This window comes from Oryctolagus cuniculus, chromosome 9, assembly GCF_051225735.1.
Source record: "Oryctolagus cuniculus isolate XC-2025 breed Fujian yellow rabbit chromosome 9, ASM5122573v1, whole genome shotgun sequence".
Classification (NCBI taxonomy): domain Eukaryota; kingdom Metazoa; phylum Chordata; class Mammalia; order Lagomorpha; family Leporidae; genus Oryctolagus; species Oryctolagus cuniculus.
The window spans coordinates 95,579,490-95,606,066 of NC_142875.1; the positions used below are offsets into that span (position 1 = coordinate 95,579,490).

General features: G+C 39.6%; 1 protein-coding gene across 2 annotated transcripts in view; it reads left to right on the forward strand.

Moving 5' to 3' along the window:
* Nucleotides 1–26,577, forward strand: part of NUP58 (nucleoporin 58) — a 40,335-nt gene that overhangs the window by 6,583 nt on the left and 7,175 nt on the right. The window contains exons 2-13 of one of the 2 annotated variants that reach the window (XM_051850730.3): nucleotides 1,070–1,209; nucleotides 2,954–2,989; nucleotides 5,674–5,823; nucleotides 7,499–7,636; nucleotides 8,050–8,160; nucleotides 10,811–10,835; nucleotides 12,788–12,853; nucleotides 15,213–15,387; nucleotides 16,271–16,350; nucleotides 19,098–19,216; nucleotides 19,620–19,702; nucleotides 23,198–23,399. In XM_051850730.3, the coding sequence (XP_051706690.1) occupies nucleotides 1,070–1,209; nucleotides 2,954–2,989; nucleotides 5,674–5,823; nucleotides 7,499–7,636; nucleotides 8,050–8,160; nucleotides 10,811–10,835; nucleotides 12,788–12,853; nucleotides 15,213–15,387; nucleotides 16,271–16,350; nucleotides 19,098–19,216; nucleotides 19,620–19,702; nucleotides 23,198–23,399 (1,325 nt within the window). The remainder of the gene's footprint in view (nucleotides 1–1,069; nucleotides 1,210–2,953; nucleotides 2,990–5,673; nucleotides 5,824–7,498; nucleotides 7,637–8,049; nucleotides 8,161–10,810; nucleotides 10,836–12,787; nucleotides 12,854–15,212; nucleotides 15,388–16,270; nucleotides 16,351–19,097; nucleotides 19,217–19,619; nucleotides 19,703–23,197; nucleotides 23,400–26,577) is intronic. The other variant, XM_051850731.3, reaches the window with a different exon arrangement.

Below are 26,577 nucleotides of genomic sequence, written 5' to 3' on the forward strand. Positions count from 1 at the left end.
CCGGGACTAGAACCCGGTGTGCCGGTGCTGCAGGCGGAAGATTAGCCTATTGAGCTGCGGTGCCGGCCTCTTTTTAGGTTTTTCAAAACTCTTTGAAGAGGTTTCTACTGATGAATACATGGATAGAAGATAATTTCACTTAGCCTTTAACTTTTGTCAGTATGTACCCCCCACACTCACCAGTTCTATTTTGCCTTTTTTTTTTTTTTTTTTTTTTTTGGTATCAGGATACCACACTCCCTTCTGTCAGTCTGATTATATATAGCAAACAAGAGGTGATGAAGATGTCTTAGAATAGCATTTCTGTTTCTGGGTATGTCTTTTTTTAGAATTTGTGTATTTGAAAAAGAAAGAGAACATGCATTCACGTGTGTTAATGTGTGTTCCCATCTACTGGTTCACTCTCCTAATGTCCATAGGTGCCAGAGCCAGCCTAAAGTCAGGAGTTGGGAACTCAGTTCAGGTCTCCCACATGGTGGCGGGAACCCAATGACTCGAGACATTCCTGCTACCTCTCAAGGTCTGCATCAGCAGGAAACCTGAATGGGGAGCCATCACTAAGGATCAAATCCAGTCATTGTGATACAAACGCAGGCTTCCTAACTGTCATTTTAACCACTAGGCCAAATATCCACCCTTGTCTTTTCTTTATATTAGCAACTGGGAAAGAACAGTTGATTTTAGTGTGAACTGTGCTTTAATAGTTCACGAGGAAGGTGATCTACATTAATTTCCTTATGTCCATTTAAAAATAGGTTTTATATAAAAATGAGGAAAGCAGAATATGTGTGCTCCCTGTTTCTGATTACCTTGAGGTCTGAAATTCTGACTGTTCTTTTCTGATTTCCTGGTTGTGTATTTTTAAAGCTAATTTTACATGCAGATTTGATTTTTAGGGGAATAGAAAAAATATTTAAGCTTGGTTAAAATTTAATTTATTGTGAGATCCTCTTGGATCCTAGGAACATGCGTTAGAAATGTTAGACAAAAGGAAATAACCCTGAAGAATTTCTATTTCTTAAGTAATATTGGCTCTAGTAGACTGTGTTTTATGTTTTTCACAAACAAGCAACCCTTCTGTGGGACTCAATTTTGGAACTCTCGGAAGCACTGCGACTCCAGCAACTACATCTGCTACAGGTGGTTTTGGAACTGGGCTCTTTGGATCTAAACCTGCCACTGGGTTCACTCTAGGAGGATCAAACACAGGTAAGGAGTGGTCACATTTTGAGGGAGTGTACTTGGAACATTTATTTTTTACTGGGTTCTCTGCTGTTTCTCCCTTTATAAGGGTTATCATTGGTAGCAGACCTTAAAAAATAGTGAATACTGGGGCCAGCACCGTGGCACACTAGATTAATCCTCTGCCTGTGGTGCCGGCATCCCATATGGGTGCTGGTGTCTAGTCCCGGATGCTTCTCTTGCAGTCCAGCTCTCTGCTGTGGCTGGAAAGACAGTGGAGGATGGCCCAGGTGCTTGGGCCCCTGTACCCGCATGGGAGACCAGGAAGAGGCACCTGGCTCCTGGCTTCAGATCCGCATAGCTCCGGCCATTGCGGCCATTTGGAGAGTGAACCAACGGAAGGAAGACCTCTCTCTCTCTGTCTCTCTCTCACTGTCTGTAACTCTACCTATCAAATAAATAAAAATCTTTTAAAAAAATAGTAAATACTAAAATGAAAAAAAAAAAATGTGGGAATTTGGAAATAAGGGCCAGTGACAGCTCCAGTCATTGGCTGTGATCTAGTGTAAGGAAAGCTGTCTCAGTCTCTTTTTTCTCCTTCACTTTTATTCATTCTCTCAAACCATTGAAGATCTTTTTAAATATAGTGAATTAAGATAATTTAAATTCGCATATTAATTATATTATGCAGTGTCTTATCTTAGTAAAAGATTGCTGTTTAAGCCAATTTCACCCATTTGGAAGTAATTAATGTAACATGGACAATCAGCATCTTGCTATAACATAATTTGCATTCTTAAGTGTATCAGTTTTTGTATTATTAAAACTGGTTTTGGCCGGCACCATGGCTCACTTGTCTAATCCTCCACCTGCAGCACTGACATCCCATATGGGCACTGAGTTCTGGTCCTGGTTGCCCCTCTTCTAGTCCAGCTCTCCGCTGTGGCCTGGGAAGGCAGTGGAAGATGGCCCAGGTGCTTAGGCCCTGCACCCACATGGGAGACCAGGAGGAAGCACCTGGCTCCTGGCTTTGGATCGGCACAGTGTGCTAGCCATAGCGGCCATTTGGGGGATGAACCAATGGAAGGAAGACCTTTCTCTCTCTGTGTGTGTGTGTGTGCGTGTCTCTCTCTCTCTCACTGTCTAATTCTGCCTCTCAAAAAAAAGTTTTAGTGGAAAAAAGAAAAGTAGTAAAGGACCTGAAGGTTTCTGGTGGCCATTACAGTAATGGAAAGTGTTTTTTTTTTTTTTTTTTTTTTTTTTAAATACAGCTTTAAAAAATAATGTCTCATTGGTGCTGGCCATTTAAAAGTTTCTTATTTCCATTTTGTTTTGTCCTCTATCCTCAGAGTCTCTTGTTGGTCTGTGTTACTACCCTTTGCACTGACCTTCCAGCTTTGAGGGCAGCACATTTTAAGCCTCCCTAGAAAATGGAAGAATGGGGATTGCTAGCTCTCAAGTCAGTTCTGTGTGCCAGTGTTTAGCGTGGAATAACATTTTTCTCTTTGTTTAATTTTGTAATAAGCAATAACTATTTGCATTTCACCAATTTTATATTCCCTGATTAAATTACATACAACCCATAATGAGCCATTGTCTTGGGAAAAATTTTGGGTTACTGGTTGTGAAGACAGCTTTTGTATGTATTGGTCTTAATAGAAGTATTATCACTTCCTTAGAGTGTGATTCCAAGTCTATCCTTGTGAGAAATAAACCATTAGAAATGCCATCTTCATTTTTGATTGAATTTTATTTCTCTTTTTGTCCCCAGGAATAGCAACAACTTTAACTACAGGATTAACTCTGGGTAAGAATTTTTGAGGAAAGATCCCAAATGTGTGATTTTCTAATAAGCTAAATAAGTAGAGTGGTATTTCTAGTCTTTTTCTGTTGTCTCACAGAGCTGGGGTATAGAGGAATACATATAAAGTATTAAAAATAAATCACAGATACTGACATATCAAAAAACCCTTCCAGTATTTGAACACTTAAAAATATGGATAACTTTAGATAACGCTTGTTAATTCAGAAAAGTATTTTAAATACAGAAATGAATTTTAGTGTGGAAATTTATTTCTCATTACTTTCCAGTCATCTCATTTCCTTTGGTTGAAAAAGTATAAGCCAGAGGTCTTGGAATTAAGACCCGGTTGTACCTGTACATAGTTGTGAGGCCATAGACAATGGGCTTAAGTTGTCTTGAAGGTAAGGATGTTGGACTAAAAACTTTTGGGTTCCCTTCCAGCTCAAAAACCTGATAGTGTCTGTGGTGGTTTGCTGAAGGGAATGTGAATGGCTAGCGTTTCAGCCTGCATGGAATCTGGATGACAGTGAATACTCCGTAAAAATAAAGTGAAAGGAAATGAAAGATGAAAGATGTTGAAAAGCCCTTAAATTGAGATTCAGTTAAGGATTGACAGACTTGATGCTCTTACTAGTTAGCAGCAGAAGAGGTAACATATCTGTCTACCACCAAAGTTTTGGACAGGGTTTATTATAAGGGCAAGCAGTTGAGTCCTCTTGTTTTCTAGAGTTGTAGAATCCATGCTCCCTCCTGACTATGTGGCCTTGTATATGCATAGTGCATTGCACATCCAGTATTAGCCAGTGGAGCTGGTGCTGAGGATGGTGCTGAGGATGCGGTAAGGAACCGCTGAATGCCCCAGCAGGACATTCAGTCTGTTGTGAGGTGAAGGCGGCGTGTCAGTATTTTAACATGTCTTTGTGTAATCTGATAAATATTCTGACAGATGTGGGAGGGTACTGAAAAGGCAGAGAAAGAAGAGTAGGATGTATTTGGAGGCCAGGTAACATTATTCCTGACAGAGGAGTGGAAGGGGCAAATGCCCAAGCATAAAAAGTCCTAGGAAGATATGAAAGATACTTTGTTCTTAAAGATGAGGATTCAGAGATGGGATTGGTAAAGGAGATTTAAGGAGCCTGTTGGGAGCAGATAGGAAAAGGATATTTTGTGCCAAGTCTTCAGACTATTTTAGAAATAGTCTAGAGCTAATAGGAACCCTAAGTTGGGCAAAAATCTCCAGGATATCAGCTGTTTTTAAAGTAATGGACATAACTCCAAGAGTAGATTAGAGGTTAAGAGAGACCAGTGACACAGAAGTAAATTAAGAGGTTGTTGTAATAATTCTTTAGAGAGATGGCTTGAACTAAGGTTTTTGAAGATGCCTATTATCAGGGATATTTCTGAAGTAGAATTGACAGGATTTGTGACAAAAGCCTAAGACTAAAGAAGGGGATGTCAGGGAGACTAATCTCTAGCTTCAATGATTGAACTGACCAAGATGAAGAATTTAACAAAGTTTTGTGAACTTGTTTCTTTATTTAAGTATTTATTTATTTTTAAAAGACTTATTTATTTATTTGAAAGTCAGAGTTATATATAGAGAGAAGGAGAGGCAGAGAGAGAGAGAGAGGTCCTCCATCTGCTGGTTCACTCCCCAGTTGGCTGCAATGGCCAGAGCTGTGCTGATCTGTAGCCAGGAGCCAGGGGCTTCTTCTGGGTCTCCTACGTGGGTGCAAGGGCCCAAGGCCTTGGGCCATCTTCTGCTTTCCCAGGCCATAACAGAGAGCTGGATCGGAAGTGGAGCAGCCGGGACTCGAACCGGCGCCCATATGGGATGTTGGCACCGCAGGCGGTGGCTTTCCCTGCCAAGCCACAGTGCTGGCCCCTTAAGTTGTTGTTGTTTTTTTTTTTTAAGATTTATTTTATTTATTTGAAAGACAGAGTTACAGAGAGAGGTAGAGAGATATAGGTCTTCAATCTGCTGGTTCACTCCCCAGATGGCCACAACGGCTGGAGCTGTGCTGATCCCAAGCCAGAGCTGCTTCCGGGTCTCCCACACGGGTGCAAGGGCCCAAGGACCTGGGCCATCTTCTACTGCTATCCCAGGCCTTAGCAGAGAGCTAGATCGGAAGAGGAGCAGCTGGGACTACAACCGGCACCCGTATGGGATGCTGGCGCTTCAGGCCAGGGTGTTAACCTGCTGCACCTCAGCGCCAGCCCCCCCTTAAGTATTTTTGTTCAGAAATATGTAGAAGTCCAAAGGGACGACATGGTAGAGCTAGCCACTGGGGATTCATGTAGATACACTTTAGATTCAGAGTAGAGGATGATTGTTGCCCTGGTCATAGAGAGAAGGGACTGTTTCTCCTGAGAATCAAGGGAAGGAAGCAGCAGCAGCAGCAGCAGCATTTGCTGTTCTTGATAAATCTAGGGTAGAATCGAGATTGACTGTTGTCTTGGATTGATTGGGCTTTCTTTTGCTTCTCTTAACCAAAGACTTATCTATCTCTTCTGTATTCACCATGACTTAGTCCCAGATTCTGTATTTTTTTTCTCACACATACTTCTGCCTCCTGTCAATAAGAAGTAGGGTCACAAATATTTAGGGATCCTGTTTAAAATCAGTACCATATGCTATGTATACACTCAGGTAAAATGGGATTTTATTTATTTGTCTTTTAAAACAGGAACACCAGCCACTACATCTGCAGCTACCACAGGCTTCAGTTTAGGATTCAATAAGCCTGCAGCGTCTGCCACACCATTTGCTCTGCCTATTACATCTACCTCAGCCAGTGGTCTCACTCTTTCATCTGCTTTGACGGCAACTCCAGCAGGTGAGGGGGGATGGAAGAAAATTTGTATTTATGGTTAAGTTTAAATTTTATTTGCTTAGAGAACACAGATATTTGCCTTTATTAAACACAACTCAGTTTTGGAAATTTTCATTTTAAGTGTTCAGCATTTAATTTTTTTTTTTTTTTTACTTATTTTCATTTTATTTGAAAGGCAGAGAGATACATATAGACAGGTAGGTAAAACTCTTCTCTCTGGTTTATTCCTCAAATCCCGTCAACAGACAGGCTGGACCAGGCTGGTGCCAGAAACCCAGAGCTCAAGCCAGGTTGCCCACATGGGTGGCAGAGACCCAAGTACTTGAGCCATCATCTGTTGCCTCTCAGGGCGCACATTAGCAGGAAGCTGGATCAAGAATGGAGGACCTATGGGGCTGGCGCTGTGGCACAGTGGGTTGAACCACCAGCTGCAGTGCCAGCATCCCATGTGAACACCTGTTTAAGTCCTGCTGCTCTGCTTCTGACCCAGCTCCCTGCTAAATGGCGCCTGAAAAAGCAGCAGAATATGGTCCAATTCCTCCTGTGCAAGCACATGGGAGACCTGGAGAAAGCTCCTGGCTTCTAGCTTTGACCTGGGCCAGGCCTGGCTGTTGGAGCCATTTGGGGAGTGAACCAGCATATGGAAGATCTCTCTCTCTAACTCTGCCTTTCAAATAAATAAATAAATAAATAAATCTTGCTGGCTCTGTGGCGCAGCTGGTTAATGCCCTGGCCCAAAGCGCCAGCATCCCATATGGGCACCAGTTCAAGACCCAGCTGCTCCACTTCCGATCCAGCTCTCAGCTATGGCCTGGGAAAGCTGTAGAAGATGGCCCAAGTCCTTGGGCCCCTGCACGCACGTGGGACACCTGGAAGAAGCTCCTGGCCGCTGCCTTGGGATTGGCACAGCTCCAGCCGTTGTGGCCAATTGGGGGGCGGACCAGTGAATGGAAGACCTACCTATCTACCTCTCTCTCTCTCTCTCTCTCTGCCTATCCTCTCTGTGTAACTTTGACTTTCAAATAAATAAATAAGTCTAAGAAAAAAAATTAAAATATTTCCTGTAAAAGTGAAGGAGGTAGAATTTGAACCAGGTATTCCAAAGTGGGATACGGATATCCTAAATGGCAACTTTACTACTGTACCATATACCCACTCCTATTCAGCAATTTTGACCTACTTAATTGTTGATTTGTAAGGGTCAGAAGTCAGCACTAGGCATTAAAACAGCAGACCCAATGGTCTCTGTAGTTAGAGTATAGCAGGGCAGGAGAGGGTCAGAGAGATAAAATGTAAAGCTACTGATGTCTTGTTTTCAAGGAGCCATTTGGTGACAGAAGGATAAACACTTTGCATAAGCCTTGCCTGCTTTAAGATTCATTTAATTTTGAAGATGAAGGTGGTGACCTGGATTAAAACATTTTTTTTTACTGCTTTCTGGAATCAGCTATTTGGTACCATTCTAATAACGATCCAAAGCCTTTATTTCTGCCAGTGATTTTTGCTGTGAAGTTACTATTTCTCTTTATTCTTATAAGTATGTATAATTTTATTTTTAGCAAGCAGTTTTTCCAAAGTCAATTCTTACGGAAATAATTTTTTGTTTTGTTTCTTGGGTTTTTCTATGGTGTTCTTAAATACTGTTGCCTGTAGAAGGCTTATTGTTTCAATTTTGTAGCATCCACAGGGTTTACTCTGAATAGTTTGAGTGGAACAGCAGCCACAACTACAACTGCATCCACAGGCCTTTCTCTAGGCGGCGGCTTAACTGGTTTGGGAGGTTCGCTTTTCCAGGGCACAAACACAGCTACATCAGGTAATTGATGGCACTTATTCTTCAGAATGGTAAATTTTTATATTTAAGTTTAGTTTATCCTTCTCTTGGCCTTTTGTGCAGATTGCTTGTTCTTTTTACTGAGTTATAAAATGTTTTTTATATATAATTCAACATCTTTGCTGTATTTTAGAAATACATTTTACTCTTTTCTCAGTATTCTCTGATTGATTAGGAAGTGAAAAGAGCCTGTTTAATAGGGAGCCTGTAAACTGTTCCAGAGAATCTTGTCTTATATATTAAAATAAGTGGCAGTTAAATAATCTTGGTACATTTACAGCTTAACTCCCTTGTCAGGCAGCTTGCTTTTAAGTCCCAGATCTAGGAATGGCTTTCCATTAAGGATGTTTTAGCTCTTTCAATGAAGCTGGAAATGATGTTTGTTTCATTTGTAGGACTTGGACAGAATGCTTTAGGCTTGACTTTGGGAACTTCAACAGCTACTTCAACTGCAGGCAATGAAGGCCTTGGTGGAATAGATTTTAGCAGTTCATCAGATAAAAAGAGTAAGTAATTTTATGTTCTAACAGTTTGGGAACTTACAGGTTACTAAAAATTCCTGTTTTGAAGAACATTTGTTTTTCAGTAGTACAGTTTTTACTTTTAAGTTTTACATTATCTTCATGTGTCACAGATTGCGTGTGTGTTGACTGTTTAAGGTTTTATGTTTATAGATAACTTAGATTTGAATGTACATGTGGTCTTTTAGCTATCAATATGTATATTGATATATATTTTAAAAAAGGATCATAGTATATATATTGTTATGTAATCTATTCTTTGTCATATAATACATTAGAAGCATTTGTCCATGTCAGTAATTCACTTAGGTGTTTGTTCCTATTTTTTTACTTTGTAGAGAAGTAAGAGAAATGAATAAATTAAGCTCCCTCTCTTTCTTCCCTGCCATCATCGCCCTGTACTCATAGCATGCCTTCGGTGGTGTTGAACAAAGAGAATACATAGGGTTGGATGGTCCCAGTTCTCCTTCATCTGTTACTCATGTCAGGGAATTCTCTTCCTTTTCTCTCTTCTCTTCCATAATATAACCAGTTTCTCTTTTTCTCTAGTAGCTCTGTGTTAATCAGTTAGCTTTGGATGGCAGTTATCAGTGGGATTTAATCAGGTAAAGTGGTAGGAAGCAGCATTCAGTGAAGAGGGACCAGCATGGAGCAAGAGGCCTATTAGAGGTGAGATGGACTGGTAGAATTGTAGGTGTGTCCAGGGACCAGAAAGGTCACATTCCAGAAGTCCTGAAGAGCTTTGTGTGGTACGTTCAGTTTTGTCATTATATTGAGGGCATTCGGAATCTACTGAAGGGTTTTTGTATTGTTTTATTTGAAAGGCAGAGAAAGAGGCAGGCTAGAATATCGCATTTGCTGCTTGATTCCCCTTATGTCCACAAGAGCCAGGCTGAAGTCAGGAGCCAGAAACTCGATACAGGCCCCTCACATGGGTGACAAGGACCTAACTACTTGATTTATCACCTGTTGTTTTCCAGGGTCCGCCTTAGTCGAAAGCTGGAATTGGGCAGCTGGGACTAGAACCCAGGCATACCAATAGAGGATTTGGGAGTCTTAAATGATATCATAACTGCTATATACCAGATGCCTATCCCTACTCAAGGATTTTAAAGAGATTTATATTTTAAGATTAAGAATGTTGTGACAGTCATGTAGAAAAATGTAGAGAAAGGCAAGAATAGATGTGGGGAACTATTAGGAAGTTTTGTAGTAGTTCATGTCTGTTACTGAGGCAAAACTAGATTAATTTCTGTTAATCCAGAAATAAGCCCAAGTTTTATATATACATACTTGTGAGCACATACATTTATAAAGTATAATAAACAATATTAAGCAATACATTAATTTAGAAAATGATGAATTATTTTGAAAAACAAAATTATTTTTATTACTGTCTTATCAAATCTAAAACATTACTTATAAAAGATGGGTGCCAGTTTCAGAAATAAAATACAGAAAAATAAATTATAGTCAGCTGAAAGAGGTAAAAAATGAAATCTCATATCCAAAGGTGAAATGTAAAAGATTGAAAGTAAAATGCTTTATTTTTTTATCCATGTTAGCATTGCTGAAGTCAAGATGTTATTAGTCTATTTTAGAAATTACAAATATATGAAATTGATATCTGAGAGAATTAATCTGTTAAAGTAGTTCATAGAAATCAGTAATAAAAACTTACAAATCATGTGAGTAGGCAGTTCACAAAAGGAGAAGTATATTTGCCTAATAAGCATTTGAAGAGAATGTTTTACTTCACTAGCACCATAAAAATATGAATTATGATTATGATGAAGTGACATGTTTTACCTACATGACCAGCAAAGTTGTTTTTTTCTTAAATATGTACATTTTTGTTCAGGGTGTGATGCAAAAGATACTCTTACTCAAGACAAATGAGAAGGTTCATTGGGACAATTGTTTAAATAAATAGTCAGGTTGGAGCAGTTCAGGTCATTGGATATGGTATTCTGTTCTAAAAGGACCTTAAAAATTATCAGGTAAAGCCGGCGCCGCAGCTCACTAGGCTAATCCTCCGCCTTGCGGCGCCGGCACACCAGGTTCTAGTCCCGGTCGGGGCTCCGGATTCTGTCCCGGTTGCCCCTCTTCCAGGCCAGCTCTCTGCTGTGGCCAGGGAGTGCAGTGGAGGATGGCCCAAGTGCTTGGGCCCTGCACCCCATGGGAGATCAGGATTAGTACCTGGCTCCTGCCATTGGATCAGCGCGGTGCGCCGGCCGCGGCGGCCATTGGAGGGTGAACCAACGGCAAAGGAAGACCTTTCTCTCTCTGTCTCTCTCTCTCTCACTGTCCACTCTGCCTGTCAAAAAAAAAAAAAAAAAAAAATTGTCAGGTAAACCTACCAGGAGTTCAACTGGGAGTCAAGGCTGTTTCTTCATGGAGTATAGTTGAGAAAGGAAGATTCTTGCCCTTAAAAGTAGTAGATGCAAATGAGTTATACAGCCTGTCTGTTTATGTGGACAGTTATTGCCATATTATGCTATATTCTTGGTTGATGGCAAGTCAGGACATTGCATGATGCATAAGAGGCTAGGTAGGAAATGGTTAATAGTTTATACCTTAATTTAAAATTTATATTTGGAATACTTTGTTAATATGAAACTTTTGAATTTTCTAGGTGATAAAACAGGAACCAGACCAGAGTAAGTTTACATTTTAAGATATTTTAATTAATTAAACAGTTTGAAAGTTTTATTTATCATATTGTAGGCAGATGGTATAGTTGGAAGTAAATGTAACTGTGTATACATGTAGGAAAAAAATTTTAATCAGTGTTTGTCAAAAATAAAATAATAAACATTTGCCCTGGAAAGATTATAACTTACAACCATTTCTTTCTAGAAAGGTGGTTGCTGTTTCCCCAAATAATACAAATAAGTGAAATATGGGTGTTTATAATTTTGACTTACTAAATATTAGGCAAGTCAAGGAACTTTCCTCTTGGAGTATCTTTTTTTTAAATTTAAATTTACTGTGCCAGTGCCTTTTTATTTCAGCAAAGGGGGAGAGTAGCCTCCATATTCATTATATATGTTTGAAGATAATCATTATTTTTATTACCACTCATATTTTCTCATTTAATTTGTATGAACATTAAATAAAGCATTTGTAAATAAATGATCAGATTCACTCCTCACAGATAGCCTGTGTATGTTTTGGCCTGTTACAGGTTGACCTTCAGATTTTGGGTATGGGAATATTTGCATGGAATCTACCAGTCAAGCATCTCTGATCTGAAAAAGTTCCAGCATTTCACATTTAAAATTTTCAGACTAGGGATGCTCAACTTGCTTGTAATTGAAGACTAAGGGAGACTGAGATCTGCCTAGGGATATGAAATGGAGTTCGTGATTCCATCATAGCAGGCTACATTGTTCCTGTCCTCATTAAATATTTGTGGATTCCCATAAGCTATTAATTATTAGGTCTTATTTTCTCATTCTAGTACATATTGAAGAACAGATTAAAGTTGTAAAATAGTGAAGTATTGGCCAGCGCTGCGTCTCACTAGGCTAATCCTCCACCTGCGGCACCAGTACTCCAGGTTCTAGTCCCGGTTGGGGCGCTGGTTCTGTCCCGGTTACACCTCTTCCAGTCCAGCTCTCTGCTGTGGCCCGGGAAAGCAGTGGAGGATGGCCCAGGTCCTTGGGCCCTGCACCCGCACGGGAGACCAGGAGGAAACACCTGGCTCCTGGCTTCGCATTGGCACAGCGTGCCAGCTGTAGCGGCCATTTGGGGAGTGAACCAACAGAAGGAAGACCTTTCTCTCTGTCTCTCTTTCTCACTGTCTAACTCTGCCTGTCAAAAAAAAAAAAAAAAAATAGTGAATAGTGAAGTATTTTGAACGACTCATGAAGTTTTATAGCCTTTGTTTAATGAATGCTTTAGTATTTTTTTTTTTTTTGACAGGCAGAGTGGACAGTGAGAGAGAGAGACAGAGAGAAAGGTCTTCCTTTTTGCCGTTGGTTCACCCTCCAATGGCCGCCGCGGCCGGCGCACCGCGCTGATCCGATGGCAGGAGCCAGGAGCCAGGTGCTTTTCCTGGTCTCCCATGGGGTGCAGGGCCCAAGCACCTGGGCCATCCTCCACTGCACTCCCTGGCCACAGCAGAGAGCTGGCCTGGAAGAGGGGCAACCGGGACAGAATCCGGCGCCCCAACCGGGACTAGAACCCGGTGTGCCGGCGCTGCAAGGCGGAGGATTAGCCTAGTGAGCCGCGGCGCCGGCCGAATGCTTTAGTATTTTTGAACTGTATAAAATGTTGGTCGTATCTGAGTCAGAAGGAACTTAGTTCAGTGTATCTTCCAGTCTAGTAATTTTGGATTTCCTTTCTTAGGCATTTAGTTAAATGTTTTTATGCATATTTATAATAGATGCCAGTCTTCTTAGACAAGGAATTTCCATGTTAAATGAATTACTAAATCTTCTTATAAGAAATTTATTATTCTTAATAGAGAATTTTGAAGTCATCCAAAGAAGCTATGAGGGGGCAACATTTGTTGTTTTCTTGTATCTTGACACATTCTGTGGTAAAATTCAATTGTCAGCTATTAAAGATCCCAGTGGTTTTAACACATTTGTGGTATTTTTCCTAGGGACAGTAAAGCACTGAAGGATGAAAATCTGCCTCCTGTCATCTGCCAGGATGTTGAAAATCTCCAGTAAGTGTCAAATATGATTAGATAAGAAATACTTGAGGAATTCTAGAATACATTTTAGGGGGGGGACACCTCTTCCTCCTAAACATTTTAACTCAAATTAAAAATTCAGTGCTAGATCTGGTGTTGTGTTGCAGCAGATTAAACTGCTGCCTGTGACTCCACTTCCCATACAGGCACTGGTTTGAGTCCTGATTGCTCCACCTCTAATTCAGGTCTCTGCTGATGTGCCTGGGAAAGCAGTGGAGAATGGCCCACGTGCTTGGGCCCCTGCTACCCATGGGGGAGACCAGGATGGGATTCTTGACTCCTGGCTTTGGCCTGGCCCAGTCCTGTCTCTTGCATCTATCTGGGAAGTAAGCTAGTGGATAGAAGATCTCTATCTATCTCCCTTTTTCTAACTCTGCCTTTCAAATAAATAAGTAAATCTTTAAATAAACAAATTTAATGCTTTTTAAGGAGGCCAGTGCTGTGGTGCAGCGGGTTAACCTGTCATCAGTAGTTCCAGCATCCCATGTGGGCGCAGGTTTGAGTCCTCGCTGGTCCTCTTCTGATCCAACTCCCTGCTCATGACCTTGGAAAGCAGCAGAAAATGACCCAAGTCCTTGGGCCCCTGTACCCATGTGGAAGCCTGGAAGAAGCTCCTGGCTTCAGCCTGGCCCAGCCCTGACTGTTGCACTATTTGGGGAGTAAAGCAGTGGACGGAAGCCTCTTTTTCTGTGTATCTCCCTCTCTCTCTCTAACTTTGTCTTTCAAATAAATAAATAAATAAATATTTTTAAAAACAAATTTAGGTCAGCGCTGTGGCTTACTAGGCTAATCTTCTGCCTGCAGCGCTGGCATCCCGGGTTCTAGTCCCAGTTTGGGTGCTGGTTCTGTCTTGGTTGCTCCTCTTCCAGTCCAGCTCTCTGCTGTGGCCCGGGAGTGCAGTGGAGGATGGCCCAGGTCCTTGGGCCCTGCACCCTCATGGGAGACCAGGAGGAAGCACCTGGCTCCTGGCTTCGGATGGGTACCACTGCGCCGGCCATAGCGGCCATTTGGGAGGTGAACCAATGGAAGGAAGACCTTTCTGTCTCTTTCACTGTCTGACTCTGCCTGTCAGAAAAAAAAATAAATAAATAAAAACAAACAAATTTAGGGCCGGTGCCGCGGCTCACTAGGCTAATCCTCCGCCTTACGGCGCCGGCACACCAGGTTCTAGTCCCGGTCAGGGCACTGGATTCTGTCCCGGTTGCCCCTCTTCCAGGCCAGCTCTCTGCTGTGGCCAGGGAATGCAGTGGAGGATGGCCCAAGTGCTTGGGCCCTGCACCCCATGGGAGACCACGAGAAGCACCTGGCTCCTGCCATCGGATCGGTGCGGTGCGCTGGTTGCAGCGCGCCGGCCGTGGCGGCCATTGGAGGGTGAACCAACGGCAAAGGAAGACCTTTCTCTCTGTCTCTCTCTCACTGTCCACTCCTGCCTGTCAAAAAAAAAAAAACAAACAAACAAATTTAAAAGTCAGAATAAAAGCACTGGAAGAATTGAAATTCTGTCCTTGTATAAAACTGTCCTTGTATAAAAAGTGTTGGGAACTGTTAACAAATTTTTAGTTTTTGTTTCTTAAAATACTTGAACTCTCATCAACATTTTTTTTTTTTAATTTATTTATTTGAGGGGCTAGTGTTGTGGCTCAGTGGGTTAAAGCCCTGGCCTGAAGTGCCGGCATCCCATATGGGCACCGGTTCGAGACCCAGCTGCTCCTCTTCCTATCCAGCTTTCTGCTGTGGCCTGAGATAGCAGAAGATGGCCCAAGTCCTTGGGCCCCTTTACCAACATGGGAGATATGGAAGAAGCTCCTGGCTCCTGGCTTTGGATCAGTGCAGCTCCAGTTGTTGCAGCCATCTGGGGAGTGAACCAGCAGATTGAAGACCTATATCTCTCTACCTCTCTCTGTAACTCTGTCTTTCATAAATAAAATAAATCTTAAAAAAAAAAAAAAAGAATGATTGATTTGAAAGGCAGATATACGAGAGGAGAGAGAGAGAGAGAGAGCTTCCATCCACTCCCCAAATGGCTGCAACATCCAGGGCTGGGCCAGCCAGAGCCAGGAGCCAGGAGCTTCTTCTGGGACTCCCATGTGGGTGCAAGGGCCCAAAGACTTGGGCCATCTTCCACTGCTTTCCCAGGAACATTTAGCAGGGAGCTGGATGAAGTTCAACAGCTGGGACTCGAACCTACACTCATATGGGTTGCCAGCACTACAGGCAGACGTTCAGTTTCTGCGCCGGCCTCCTGACCAGCCTGTTTTAAATATCTGTATTCCCCTGTTGGAAACCAAAGATATATATATATATTTTAATCAGTTTTATGTATTTTTTAAAGGAAATTTGTGAAGGAACAAAAACAAGTCCAAGAAGAAATTAGTAGAATGTCTTCGAAAGCAATGCTTAAAGTCCAAGAAGATATTAAAGCTCTGAAGCAGCTTCTGTCATTGGCTGCTAGTGGATTACAAAGAAATACTCTGAATATTGACAAATTAAAAGTAGAAACTGCTCAGGTATACTAACTTACAGCCATTTTACCATAAGATGTTTAGTTTTTACAAAATGGAAATAAAAGTTTGTTTTGTCACAAAGTTTTATATAGATATAGTATAAGAAAACCATATAGTTCATATACTTTAAATTACCATAATGGTTATTTTTATTGTTTTCTCTTTTCAAAACAGTCTCCTGGGTCCTGTGTGTGCACAGTCATCTACTTGTACACCACTGAAATCGTACGGAATGTACGGATCATGCTTTTTCACACTTAATGTTTACCGATTCATGATCCCAAAGCTGTATTAGTATTTTGATAACAAAGTATACACTACACCAAGTTAATCTGTTAGGAAAAAATGTAATTCTGGTTTTCTTGAGGACAAAAATTTTGTAAAAGAAAAGACATCAACAGGCCTCTAAATACAAATTTTGGCCGAGTTACAGTTAAAAAGTTGCATCCCCTTACTGCCTGACTTAAAGTGACACACATAGCAACAGGGAAGCACCCAGATGTTAATTGTTGCCAACATCAACATCAGCTTCAGCTTTATATCTTGCTTTTTTGTAAAATGGTATTTCTTGCATTGGTGTATTGAAAATTTTTAAATAGTAGCATAACCTCACTGTGAATAAGTAAACTTTATGGATCCTACTCATGAGTCCTGCAGAAATCTGTAGTTCTTAAAATAGATCAGCATCTTGTTAGGATGTTATCACAAAGTTTGTTTTTTATGTTTTCTCAGAAGAAATTTCAACAGTTTGTTGAGCAGCAGCTTCATCCATAGTTAAGTTCTTCCGGTGTGAACCTCCAGCAGGGGCACTATTTGAAGTTCCAACCCAGAGATATTTGGTAATTTTAGCCTAGCTCTAAATTGGCCTCTTTTTTCCCCCCTTTAGGAGTTAAAGAATGCTGAAATAGCTTTAAGAACCCAGAAAACACCACCTGGACTTCAACATGAAAACACAGCTCCTGCTGAGTAAGTTACTGGAGTTTCTTAAATCATTCTTGCTTTAAGAAGGCAGAAATGCAAGTTAAGGATTTTTCACTATATTCTTAAATTTGTATTTATGAAATGCATGAAGTTTTTTATTCCTTAAATAAGAGGTTTCTGGGAAAAAAAAACTGGGTGAACCAGTGGGACAACTTAGACACAAACTCAAATTTGAGGATATTTCTGTGCTACAACTTCCTCATCAGATGCAAAAGTGCTACGAGTTAAAATAATAAATGAAGCAAATGGAATTATTTTTAAAAAAAGAATTTTAGGGGCTGATGCCGTGGCTCACTTGGTTAATCCTCTGCCTGTGGCGCCGGTATCCCACATGGGTGCCAGGTTCTGCTGTGGCCCGGGAAGGTGGTGGAGGATGGCCCAGGTGCTTGGGCCCTGCACCCCATGGGAGACCAGGAGGAAGCATCTCGCTCCTGGCTTCGGATCGGCGCAGCATGCTGGCCATAGCGGCCATTTGGGGGGTGAACCAATGGGAGGAAGACCTTTCTCTCTCTCTCTCTCACTGTCTAACTCTGCCTGTCTAATAAAAAAAAAATTTTAATCTCATAAAAATGTTAGGTTAATAAGCACTTTGCATAGATTTTTAAATTAAATCCCTAAGGGGATAGTTATTGCCATTTTACTGAAGAGTAAGTAAAGGCTAAAATATGAATTTAACCACTAATATGCAGTTACACTTCATGTAAATGTTACTTTAATAAGTTTTACAGGTAGTAATAACTTAATTTTTACCCATTAGAACTTTTTAAATTAAAAATAATCTTGTGATAGTCTCATCTTTAAACAGGTCATCATACTAAATATAGACTAACCTTTTTATTTATTTGGATAGCTTTTAATTATTTATATAGGTTTTTTTTTTTCAGGAAGGAAAAAGAGAAAATGTGGAGACATAAAACGTACCTGAGTACCTCCATCACTCAGCTTGTCCATCTAGTTTCCATAATGTGATATGAATCTTGACTCTGTTTTTCCACGTTATTAAGGATAAAATGACTAACATTTACCAAGTGCTATTTGCCAAGCAGTATGCTTAGTGCTATATATGTCCTCACTCATATTTTTTATAAAACCCCAGTAGCTGCTTTTGTTGGCATTGCATTTTAAGAAGTGAGGAGCCTGAGGCGCACAGAGGTGCGATGTGTGTTGGAACTGTGTGACTCCTGTTCCTTCACTTTACTTTTCCCATTAACTTTCTGTCAGGATATCGTCTTAGACTTCCCAAACATTTCCAATGCTAGAGCAAAAAATTCTCACCTACTTTTCATCTGAATTTCCTACATATTAACATTTGTATCATGAATGTTTTGTTTGCTTTTCTTTATGTTTTTTTTTTTTCCCATTCAGTTTATTTACAGTCAGGATACTTGTTTTGCATAAATACTTTAATGTATGAACTTAAGGATGTTGTCTTACAAAACCACAATAGTATCAAAAATCAGGCAATTAACATTGATATTCTTAATATGTTAGAATATGTTAGTTGGATGGCTTTCTTCCCAGACTTCCTCTAGTATATTATGCCTCTGACCTGTTATTCACACTGCCAGCACAGCTCATATTGCAGAAAGCCTTCACAGTTGCCCATATCTTAGACAAAAACAGTTGGATGTCTTTATGTGCTTTTCAAGGTCCCTTTCTATCTTTTGTTTGTTTGTTTGACAGGCAAGTTAGACAGTGAGAAATAGAGACAGAGAGAAAGGTCTTCCTTCCATTGGTTCACCCCCCAAAATGGCTGCTACTGCCGGCACACTGTGCCGATCCGAAGCCAGGAGCCAGGTGCTTCCTCCTGGTCTCCCATGCAGGTGCAGGGCCCAAGCACTTGGGCCATCCTCCACTGCCTTCCCGGGCCACAGCAGAGAGCTGGACTGGAAGAGGAGCAACTGGGACAGAACCGGCACCCCAACTGGGACTAGAACCTGGAGTACTGGCACCGCAGGCTGAGGATTAGCCTAGTGAGATGCAGTGCCAGCCGGTCCCTTTCTAGCTATGCAGCACTCTTGTAATTAAATTTGTCAGAATGGTACTAGTAATTACATGTATTTTCTGTAGTACTCATACACAACTCCTGGTATTCTTGGAATTATAAATTTTACTAATGTAAAAACTGTAAGTACTTGGTTATAAAATCTGGATAACAGTTGCACTTTTTTTAAACTTTATTTTAAATTTATTTTATACCTGCAGAAAACTTACAAAAACAGTGGTACTAAGGATTTCCTTATGTCCGTTACCCTATTTCCACTAATATGGAAATATATATGTTCATATATTGTATAACTATAGCATAATTATCATTAATAAGAAACTAACACTGCTGTAATATTAACTACAGTGCTTACTGGAATTTTGTTGATTTTTCCACTTCTGTACTTTTTCTGTTTTAGGATCCTTTTTGGGATTCATGTTGCACTTAGTCTCCCTAATCTCTTCTTATCTCTAGTAGTTGTTCAAGTTTCCTTGTCTCAGATGACCATCATGCTTTTGAAGATTATTAATCTATTTCATAGATTACTTAATCCTTTATTGTGAGTTTGTCAAATAGGACTGGAATAATGATACCTTTATAATTTATTATGTTTGGGTTTTTGTTATCAATTATAATATCTCAAACTAATTTAAAAACCCTCTTCAAGAGGAGATGTATATATTTAGTGTTTTGAATATAAGAAAATGTTTTTTTAAATTTTACTTAAAAAATTTTTTTTTAATAGCTACTTCAGAATCTTGGTTCAGCAGTTTGAGGTACAGCTTCAACAATACAGACAGCAGATTGAAGAACTAGAAAACCATCTTGCCACTCAGGCAAATAATTCACATATAACCCCACAAGGTAACATTCTTTCTGTGGTAATTTTTTGATAGCTCTATTTTATTGTCAGGAAAGAAACTATGGTTGTTGTATAGTAGATATTTTAGATTATTAGTAGTTATCTGAAACTGCTTTTAGAAAATTTCCCATAAAGTCCTTATTTAGATCTTTATTGTCTGTAAACATAAGATGCTTTATTGTGAATTGTTGCTATGGTAACAAGGACAGAAATCTTCCTCGTTGTTCCCCGGATGCTTGGGTAGATGTCCTCTGCCTAGTCCCCAGAGCCTGCCACCTTCTGTAGCCTTGAGAACACTGATAGAGTCACTTTCTTCTACACATTAACCATACCAAACTTTAGACTCGAATAATAAAAAATTGGTTATGTTACCTATCTGTATGATAATTTAATTTTCTTTTATAGATTTGTCAATGGCAATGCTGAAAATTTATCAAACATTTGTAGCTTTAGCTGCACAACTTCAGTCTATTCATGAAAATGTAAAGGTAAGTTTTCATTTACAGTAAATCTATCTGGATGCCTATTCTCAACTATTAGTATTTGTTGCTTTGGAGATAAATGTGTCCATACTTATTATAGAAATAGCTCACAATACAAATAAATTTACAGTTAAAACTACTAAAATTCATCATCATTCCCAGATACAACTATTGACAGTATCTGTTCTCTTTAAAGACCTAGGTGCCCTCTGCAATCTGTTGTTTTACTTTTTCCTCATCAGGATATTGTAAATAACTTTGTTTTTAATATATGTGTTTCCTCAACATCATTTTTAGTTGTTAAAATAGGAGTTCATGACCAGCGCTGCGGCTCACTAGGCTAATCCTCCACCCGCGGCGCTAGTTCCGGTTGGGGCGCCGGATTCTGTCCCAGTTGCTCCTCTTCCTGTCCAGCTCTCTGCTGTGGCCAGGGAGTGCAGTGGAGGATGGCCCAAGTGCTTGGGCCCTGCACCCCATGGGAGACCAGGAGAAGCACCTGGCTCCTGGCTTCAGATCAGCGCAGTGCGCCGGCCGCAGTGGCCATTGAGGGGTGAACTAATGGAAAAGGAAGACCTTTCTCTATGTCTCTCACTGTCCACTCTGCCTGTCCCCCCCCCCCCCCCAAAAAAATAGGAGTTCATTATCTGTACATGGTGTCCCCAGCCCATCCTCTGGTGAGGGACATCGAGGGTGTTTCCATCTCTTTACCCCATACACAGCACTACCAGAAGGTAACCATTCTTAATAGCAAGGTAATTTTGCACAGCCTTAATTTTACATGTTATTTTAAATGTTTATTGGCCACAGCATTAAAAAAAAACTTTCTTGTAACATTTCTTTTAAATACAAGCAACTTAATTAATGTCAATAAAATAAATTAGTGATTAAATTCTTAGAATTATGTAGACTTCTTTTTTTTTTTTGACAGGCAGAGTGGACAGTGAGAGAGAGAGAGACAGAGAGAAAGGTCTTCCTTTGCTGTTGGTTCACCCTCCAACAGCGTGCTCTGCCGGCGCATTGCGCTGATCCGAAGGCAGGAGCCAGGTGCTTATCCTGGTCTCCCATGGGGTGCAGGGCCCAAGGACCTGGGCCATCCTCCACTGCACTCCCGGGCCACAGCAGAGAGCTGGCCTGGAAGAAGGACAAGTGGGACAGAATCTGGCGCCCCGACCAGGACTAGAACCCGGTGTGCCGGCGCCGCTAGGTGGAGGATTAACCTTTTGAGCCACGGCACCGGCCAGAATTGTGTAGACTTCTAACAGATATCTTTAAAATCCAAAGTAGCCAAACCAGAATTTAAATAAATTGAGTTAAATCAAGATTACCAGTAGTTTCACTTTTAATCTTCCATTAAAAAAGTTTAATTCAACTAAGCTTTTTAATAGAATTTAAATTTTTTTAAAAAAGTTAAATGACACCATTTTTGAAATGATAGTGTATACTTTAGACCTTCTGCTTTAAAACAATTGTTTTAAAGGAGGGATTTTTATCAGATTTTCTGGAAAATTTAGTCTAATAAATGGTACTTTAATTTTCCAGTTGTTAGGGATGATTCTGTGTTGGCCCTTTGAAGTCTGCTGTGTGAATATTTTTCCTCCTTAATTTCTGTTGTGATGGTTTTCAAATAAACACAAAAGTAGAACACTATTGTAATGAATGCCCAGGTGCCACCACCTAACTTCAACCATTATCAAGACCCTGCTGAGTCTGTTTTATCCATTCTTTACTCAGGGATGCCTTGGTTCTCCTGTAGTATTTTAAAGTTAATTGCAGGTGTAAATGTGTAAATACACATGTTTATCCAATGATACTCTCTTCTCTGGTTTTAAAAAAATACCATTGTTTGGTAATGTAAATAACTGTTAAATCATGAGGTCAAGAGTCCCATAAAACAATCTCAGATTATGTTGAATAAATTTAACATGATATTTTGACCTAATTTTCATTAATAGCTTCTCAAGAATCAAAGATGTTCTGTGATCCGATTTAATAGTTGCCATTTGTTTTCACCTCGATGTAGTAAGCAAACTAAGTTCTTTTTTTTTTTTTTTAAGATCTATTTTATTTATTTGAAAGAGTTACAGAGTGAGGTAGAGTCAGAGAGGTCTTCCATCTGCTGGTTCACTCCCCAGATGGCTGCAACAGCTGGAGCTGTGCAGATCTGAAGCCAGGAGCCAGGAGCTTATTCCAGATCTCCCGCATTGGTACAGGCTCCCAAGGACTTGGGTCATCTTCTGCTATCCCAGGCCATAGCAGAGAGCTGGATCGGAAGTGGAGCAGTCGGGACTAGAACCAGCGCCCATATAGTATGCTGGTGCTTCAGGCCAGGGCTTTAACCCCCTACGCCACAGCGTAAACTAAGTTCTAGGTTTGTTCATTTTTAAAAGAAACCTTGGGGTCTGAGCTGTGGCGCAGTAGACTAAGCCTCCATATGGGTGCCGGTTTGTGTCCCTGCTGTTCCTCTTATAATCCAGCTCACTGCTTATGGCCTGGGAAAGCAGTGAACAATGACCCAAGTGGGCCCCTGTACCATGTGGGAGACCTAGAGGAAGCTCCTGGCTCCTGGCTTCAAATTGGCCCAGCTCCGGCTGTTGTTGCTATGTGGGGAGTGAACCAGAGGATGGAAGACAGCTCTCTCCTTCCTCTAACTGTGCCTCTCAAATAAATTAAAAAAACTTAAAACTCACAAGAAATGTTTTTTTGTTTTGTTTTTCACTAGATAATCTGTTTAGACAGCCAGACCTCAGTAACATTAACAAATTTGTTAATTTTAGCAACTAGTTATAATAATTATGGCTGGTATCAGGTCTTTTTAATGGTTTATCTTTTTCGAATCAGTAAAGTAGTTCTTTATTTCCCATTATGTGAAGTGGAGCTAAAATTAAAATGGATGTGTTACTGATGCCAAACAGTGTATAACTGCGGCATGGAATTGCACAGGAGAAGGTAGGATGGATTTGAGACAGGACAATATGCTTTAGATTTTTTTTTCTTACATTGTATATCCTATTTCTGACTCCACACTTTCCTCAGTTTTCAGTCCGTGGCAAGCCCACTTAGTTTATTATAATGGTAGCAAAATTTGGAGCTGAAACATCAAATACTGACATCCACACCAAAGGATAAAATAGCTTTTAATTATAAGTTTCTTCTAAGAAAGGTAGGAAATATGAAAACACTGTATCTCTTGAAAAAAAGTTGCATGAAACTTGTCTAAATTAGACTAAATAAAGTATTTAACAATTCTGGTTTAAAACAGAATAATTCTTACTAATACTTTAATCAAGGCAGATATTGTCTTGTATAAACCAGACCTCTTTATGAACCTGTGATTCTTCCTGCTCTGGAACTATGAACTTTGTTTATATAATATTGACAGTGTCTTTTCTGTCTTTGGTAACTTATTTCATAGTTATATTACAAAAGTCAACAGAGAACTTGATTGACCATTTTTTGTTGTTGTTGTTATTTACGTATTTACTTATTTTTGCTTTCCTCTAGGTGCTTAAAGAACAGTACCTTGGCTACAGGAAAATGTTCTTGGGAGATGCAGTAGATGTGTTTGAAGCCAGGCGAGCAGAAGCCAAGAAGTGGCAGAATGCACCCAGAGTTACTACTGGACCCACCCCTTTCAGCACCATGCCAAACGCAGCAGCCGTTGCCATGGCTGCAACACTTACACAGCAGCAACAGCCTGCTACAGGTCTGAATGCATTCAAGTTATAGCTTCTTACCATTCAAATGCAGAACATTTATGTGCGTTTTCATAAGTCTTCCTTTTGTGTGAGCAATGAAGAAATTTCTATGAATAGAGATTCCAATACAATCTAGAAATTGTGATGGACACAATTAGAAACATACCTGATAAAAACCACAGGGTAGTTTAGCAATAATTATACATCGATTAGATATTGAATATTGTGAACTAAATGTTATTTGCTGTATTGCTATACATGCCCTTTAGAATATGGTGTTTCACTACTGAATTACATTTAAGAATATCAGATTCTAAAATCGTGATTGTATCATTTACTGTTTTAAAGTCAGAGATCATCAGTCCAAACATTGCATTTTTCATATATGATACTGATAGATGGTGCATTCTCATTTTCTTCATATATAAAAATTACAAAGTACCCTCTTTCAGGATGTAGTAGGTTTTTATTGACTAAAGGTACGTTGAAGATCAGTAGGTTTGTTTGTGTGTTGACCAAAAACAATATACAGGCCCTCTTAACAATTTGAAGAAGACGCATGCTAAAGTTGTTTGTACCTTCTCAAAACAAACCAGTAGCAAGAGCAGAAACAAGATATTTTGAGATGTGGGAGCTGAAATATGTGGTGAAATACTGGAAAGCAGATCCTTTTAGTCACCTGTGTAATTCCACTTCTAATCAAAGGAACATTTTTGAGGTCTAGTTCTATAGTATTTCCTGAGGTATTTCCAAGCTTATGCCTTGTCATCTTACTCATCCAGTAGCTTTTATCAGGCTTGAGATTTGTCATAGAAAAGGATAGCCTTAATGGATGTAGATTTTTGTTTAGTCATTCATAAATTTTTGGGTGATGCTTATTGGTTATGCTATAGCATGTGTTTTTTCTGAGAGTTCCATATAGTCCAGTAGTAAATTATAGTACACAAAAAGGGAAAAAGTATGTATTTAGATTGCATTTAGGCTGCTTTTATTAGGGAAGCCATCTGTGTTTCCCTATTGGCAGTTTAAAAATTATTCTTCACATTTGGAGATGATGGAATTGACTTGCTGTCCGTAAAAAATTGATGGATTTATGCCAAACCAGCCATAATCCATGGCTGGACCCATGTGACTGGTGGCTCACATAAGCAACTGTCTAGAAGCCTTTGAACTGGCTGGAGTATAGGGTTGCAATCTCAAGTTATAGAGGGGAAAAGTCATGAGTTTGATTCCTCTGAAGAATCAATCCTATGATACAACCATTTGTTCTCACGATTATTTAACCGGCTGATCAAACCAATCATAGTACCAGTTTAGTTTTTAGAGCCAGTATTAATCGTAAAGAAGTAGCTCAGATAAGTGTGGGTGTGGTTAAGTATTCTTTAAGTATAGTTGATTTCCACTGTAATAAATAAAACTTGAAAAAAGTCAGTTACCTAAAATGTTCACTGTAATTGAGTATGGTAAATAAGTAAACTTGAAGCAAAGCTACCTGTTTATTTGTTTTGTTTTGTTTTGTCTTGTTTTGTTTTACTTTCTTATGTAGACAGTCTTGTCTTGAGAAGTTGTGGACTTTCATGTATTTTGGGATCATGGACATGTGATAATATATGTTCATTCTGTAAATAAGAGTTCCTACTATGTGCTATGCTTGAGAGGATACAATGGTAGACAACCTAGATTTGGTCTTTGACCTCTGATTGTCAAGAACATTAACTTAACTTGGAGTCCTCAAGCCAAGGAGCCCTTTTGCTCATGTGCTTTGTCTGACTTCTGCCAGGCCTTTTTTGCCAGGGGAGATTTTGGTTGCTTTTAGTGATCCTTGCAGTTTTTGAAGTCCACATAAGGGTTTTCTAACCAAGCGGCAGGTTGCGATTTATCAGTCTAAGCAATCTTACAGAGTTTTCATTTGGAGTAGTATGAATTTTTAGAACTGAGAAGTTAAGCAATAGTGATAACAATTTTGCATTGTCTTCTCTTTTCCACTTTGTTTCTTGAAAGATCTCTTATGCTCTGTAGTCCATTTCTTTCTGCCTTCCCAGTCAGAATCTTTAGTATTTTAGTCTTTAGTTGTCATCATGAATGTGAGATTTATGAGTTCTGTTATATACATATGTAATGATTTCGCAAGTTACTTCTGGGCAAACAGGCTAACAGTGTCCCTATTTATTGCATTGTTTTGTACTCAGTGAGTTATCCCTTATGCTCTGTAACATGAAATCTTTTTAAAGTGCTAATAATTAATAATAAGTTTTATACCATCTATAAGAAGCTAGATACTGTACATTACTTTTACACTTCACTGTTGACTTGTACAGATTTCAGTTTTTTGCTTTTATGTGTGTATAGATTCTTGACTGTGTTTACATAAATATGGGCACAGACCAGCTAGCTTCTTAGACTGCTGCCTTCTGAAGGTGGTTTCTATATTGTCTTTGTCTTTCTTGGAGGTGGAGGAATGGACCTAAATGCTGGAGAGAATTGTTGAAAAACCTTGTGTGTGAAATGAATGTCATGCATGGATCATTTCTGTTCTGGCAGAGCTTAAGTACACTTTTCCACCAGTGCTTCCCATGCTTCCTAAAGATTTAGGATAGGTTTTTTTCTTTTTCTTTCTTGCTCGCTTTCTTTCTTTCTTTCTTTCTTTCTTTCTTTCTTTTTTTTTTTTTTTGATCAGTGTTTTGGTATTGAGTTTTGCTACTGTATTTTGACACTTAAGTTAAAGTTGTTGATGTTTACATAGTAAGACTTTTCTCATGTGACTTGGCTGCTGTTTTAAAGGAGAGCCTAGACATTTGTTAGGAATTCCTCTTTTGTAGCTTTTAGTGTAGGTTTGGACATTTAAGATGTAGTGTTAAATAGGAAACCTTAAGTATTTTTTCTCAGTTTCTTGTGGTTCTGTGATTTTGCGTATTTAATAACCAAAGGAACATTCCCCCATTAAATCAGTATAAGTAAAATTTTTCAGTCTGGGGAAAAGGCATTTTTTTTTTTTTTTAATCATCACTTTAAAATATGATTTAGGAGTTCACCATATTAATTACATTAGGCATTTTGAGTGATCATGGAAAATTATAAAAATTTTAGCACTTTAGTCCTTTTCCTGTGAATACAGTTTTACTTTTTAAAAAGTAGAATTTATTCTGGTAAATATGAATTACAGTGCTAAACTTGATTTTTGTTTTG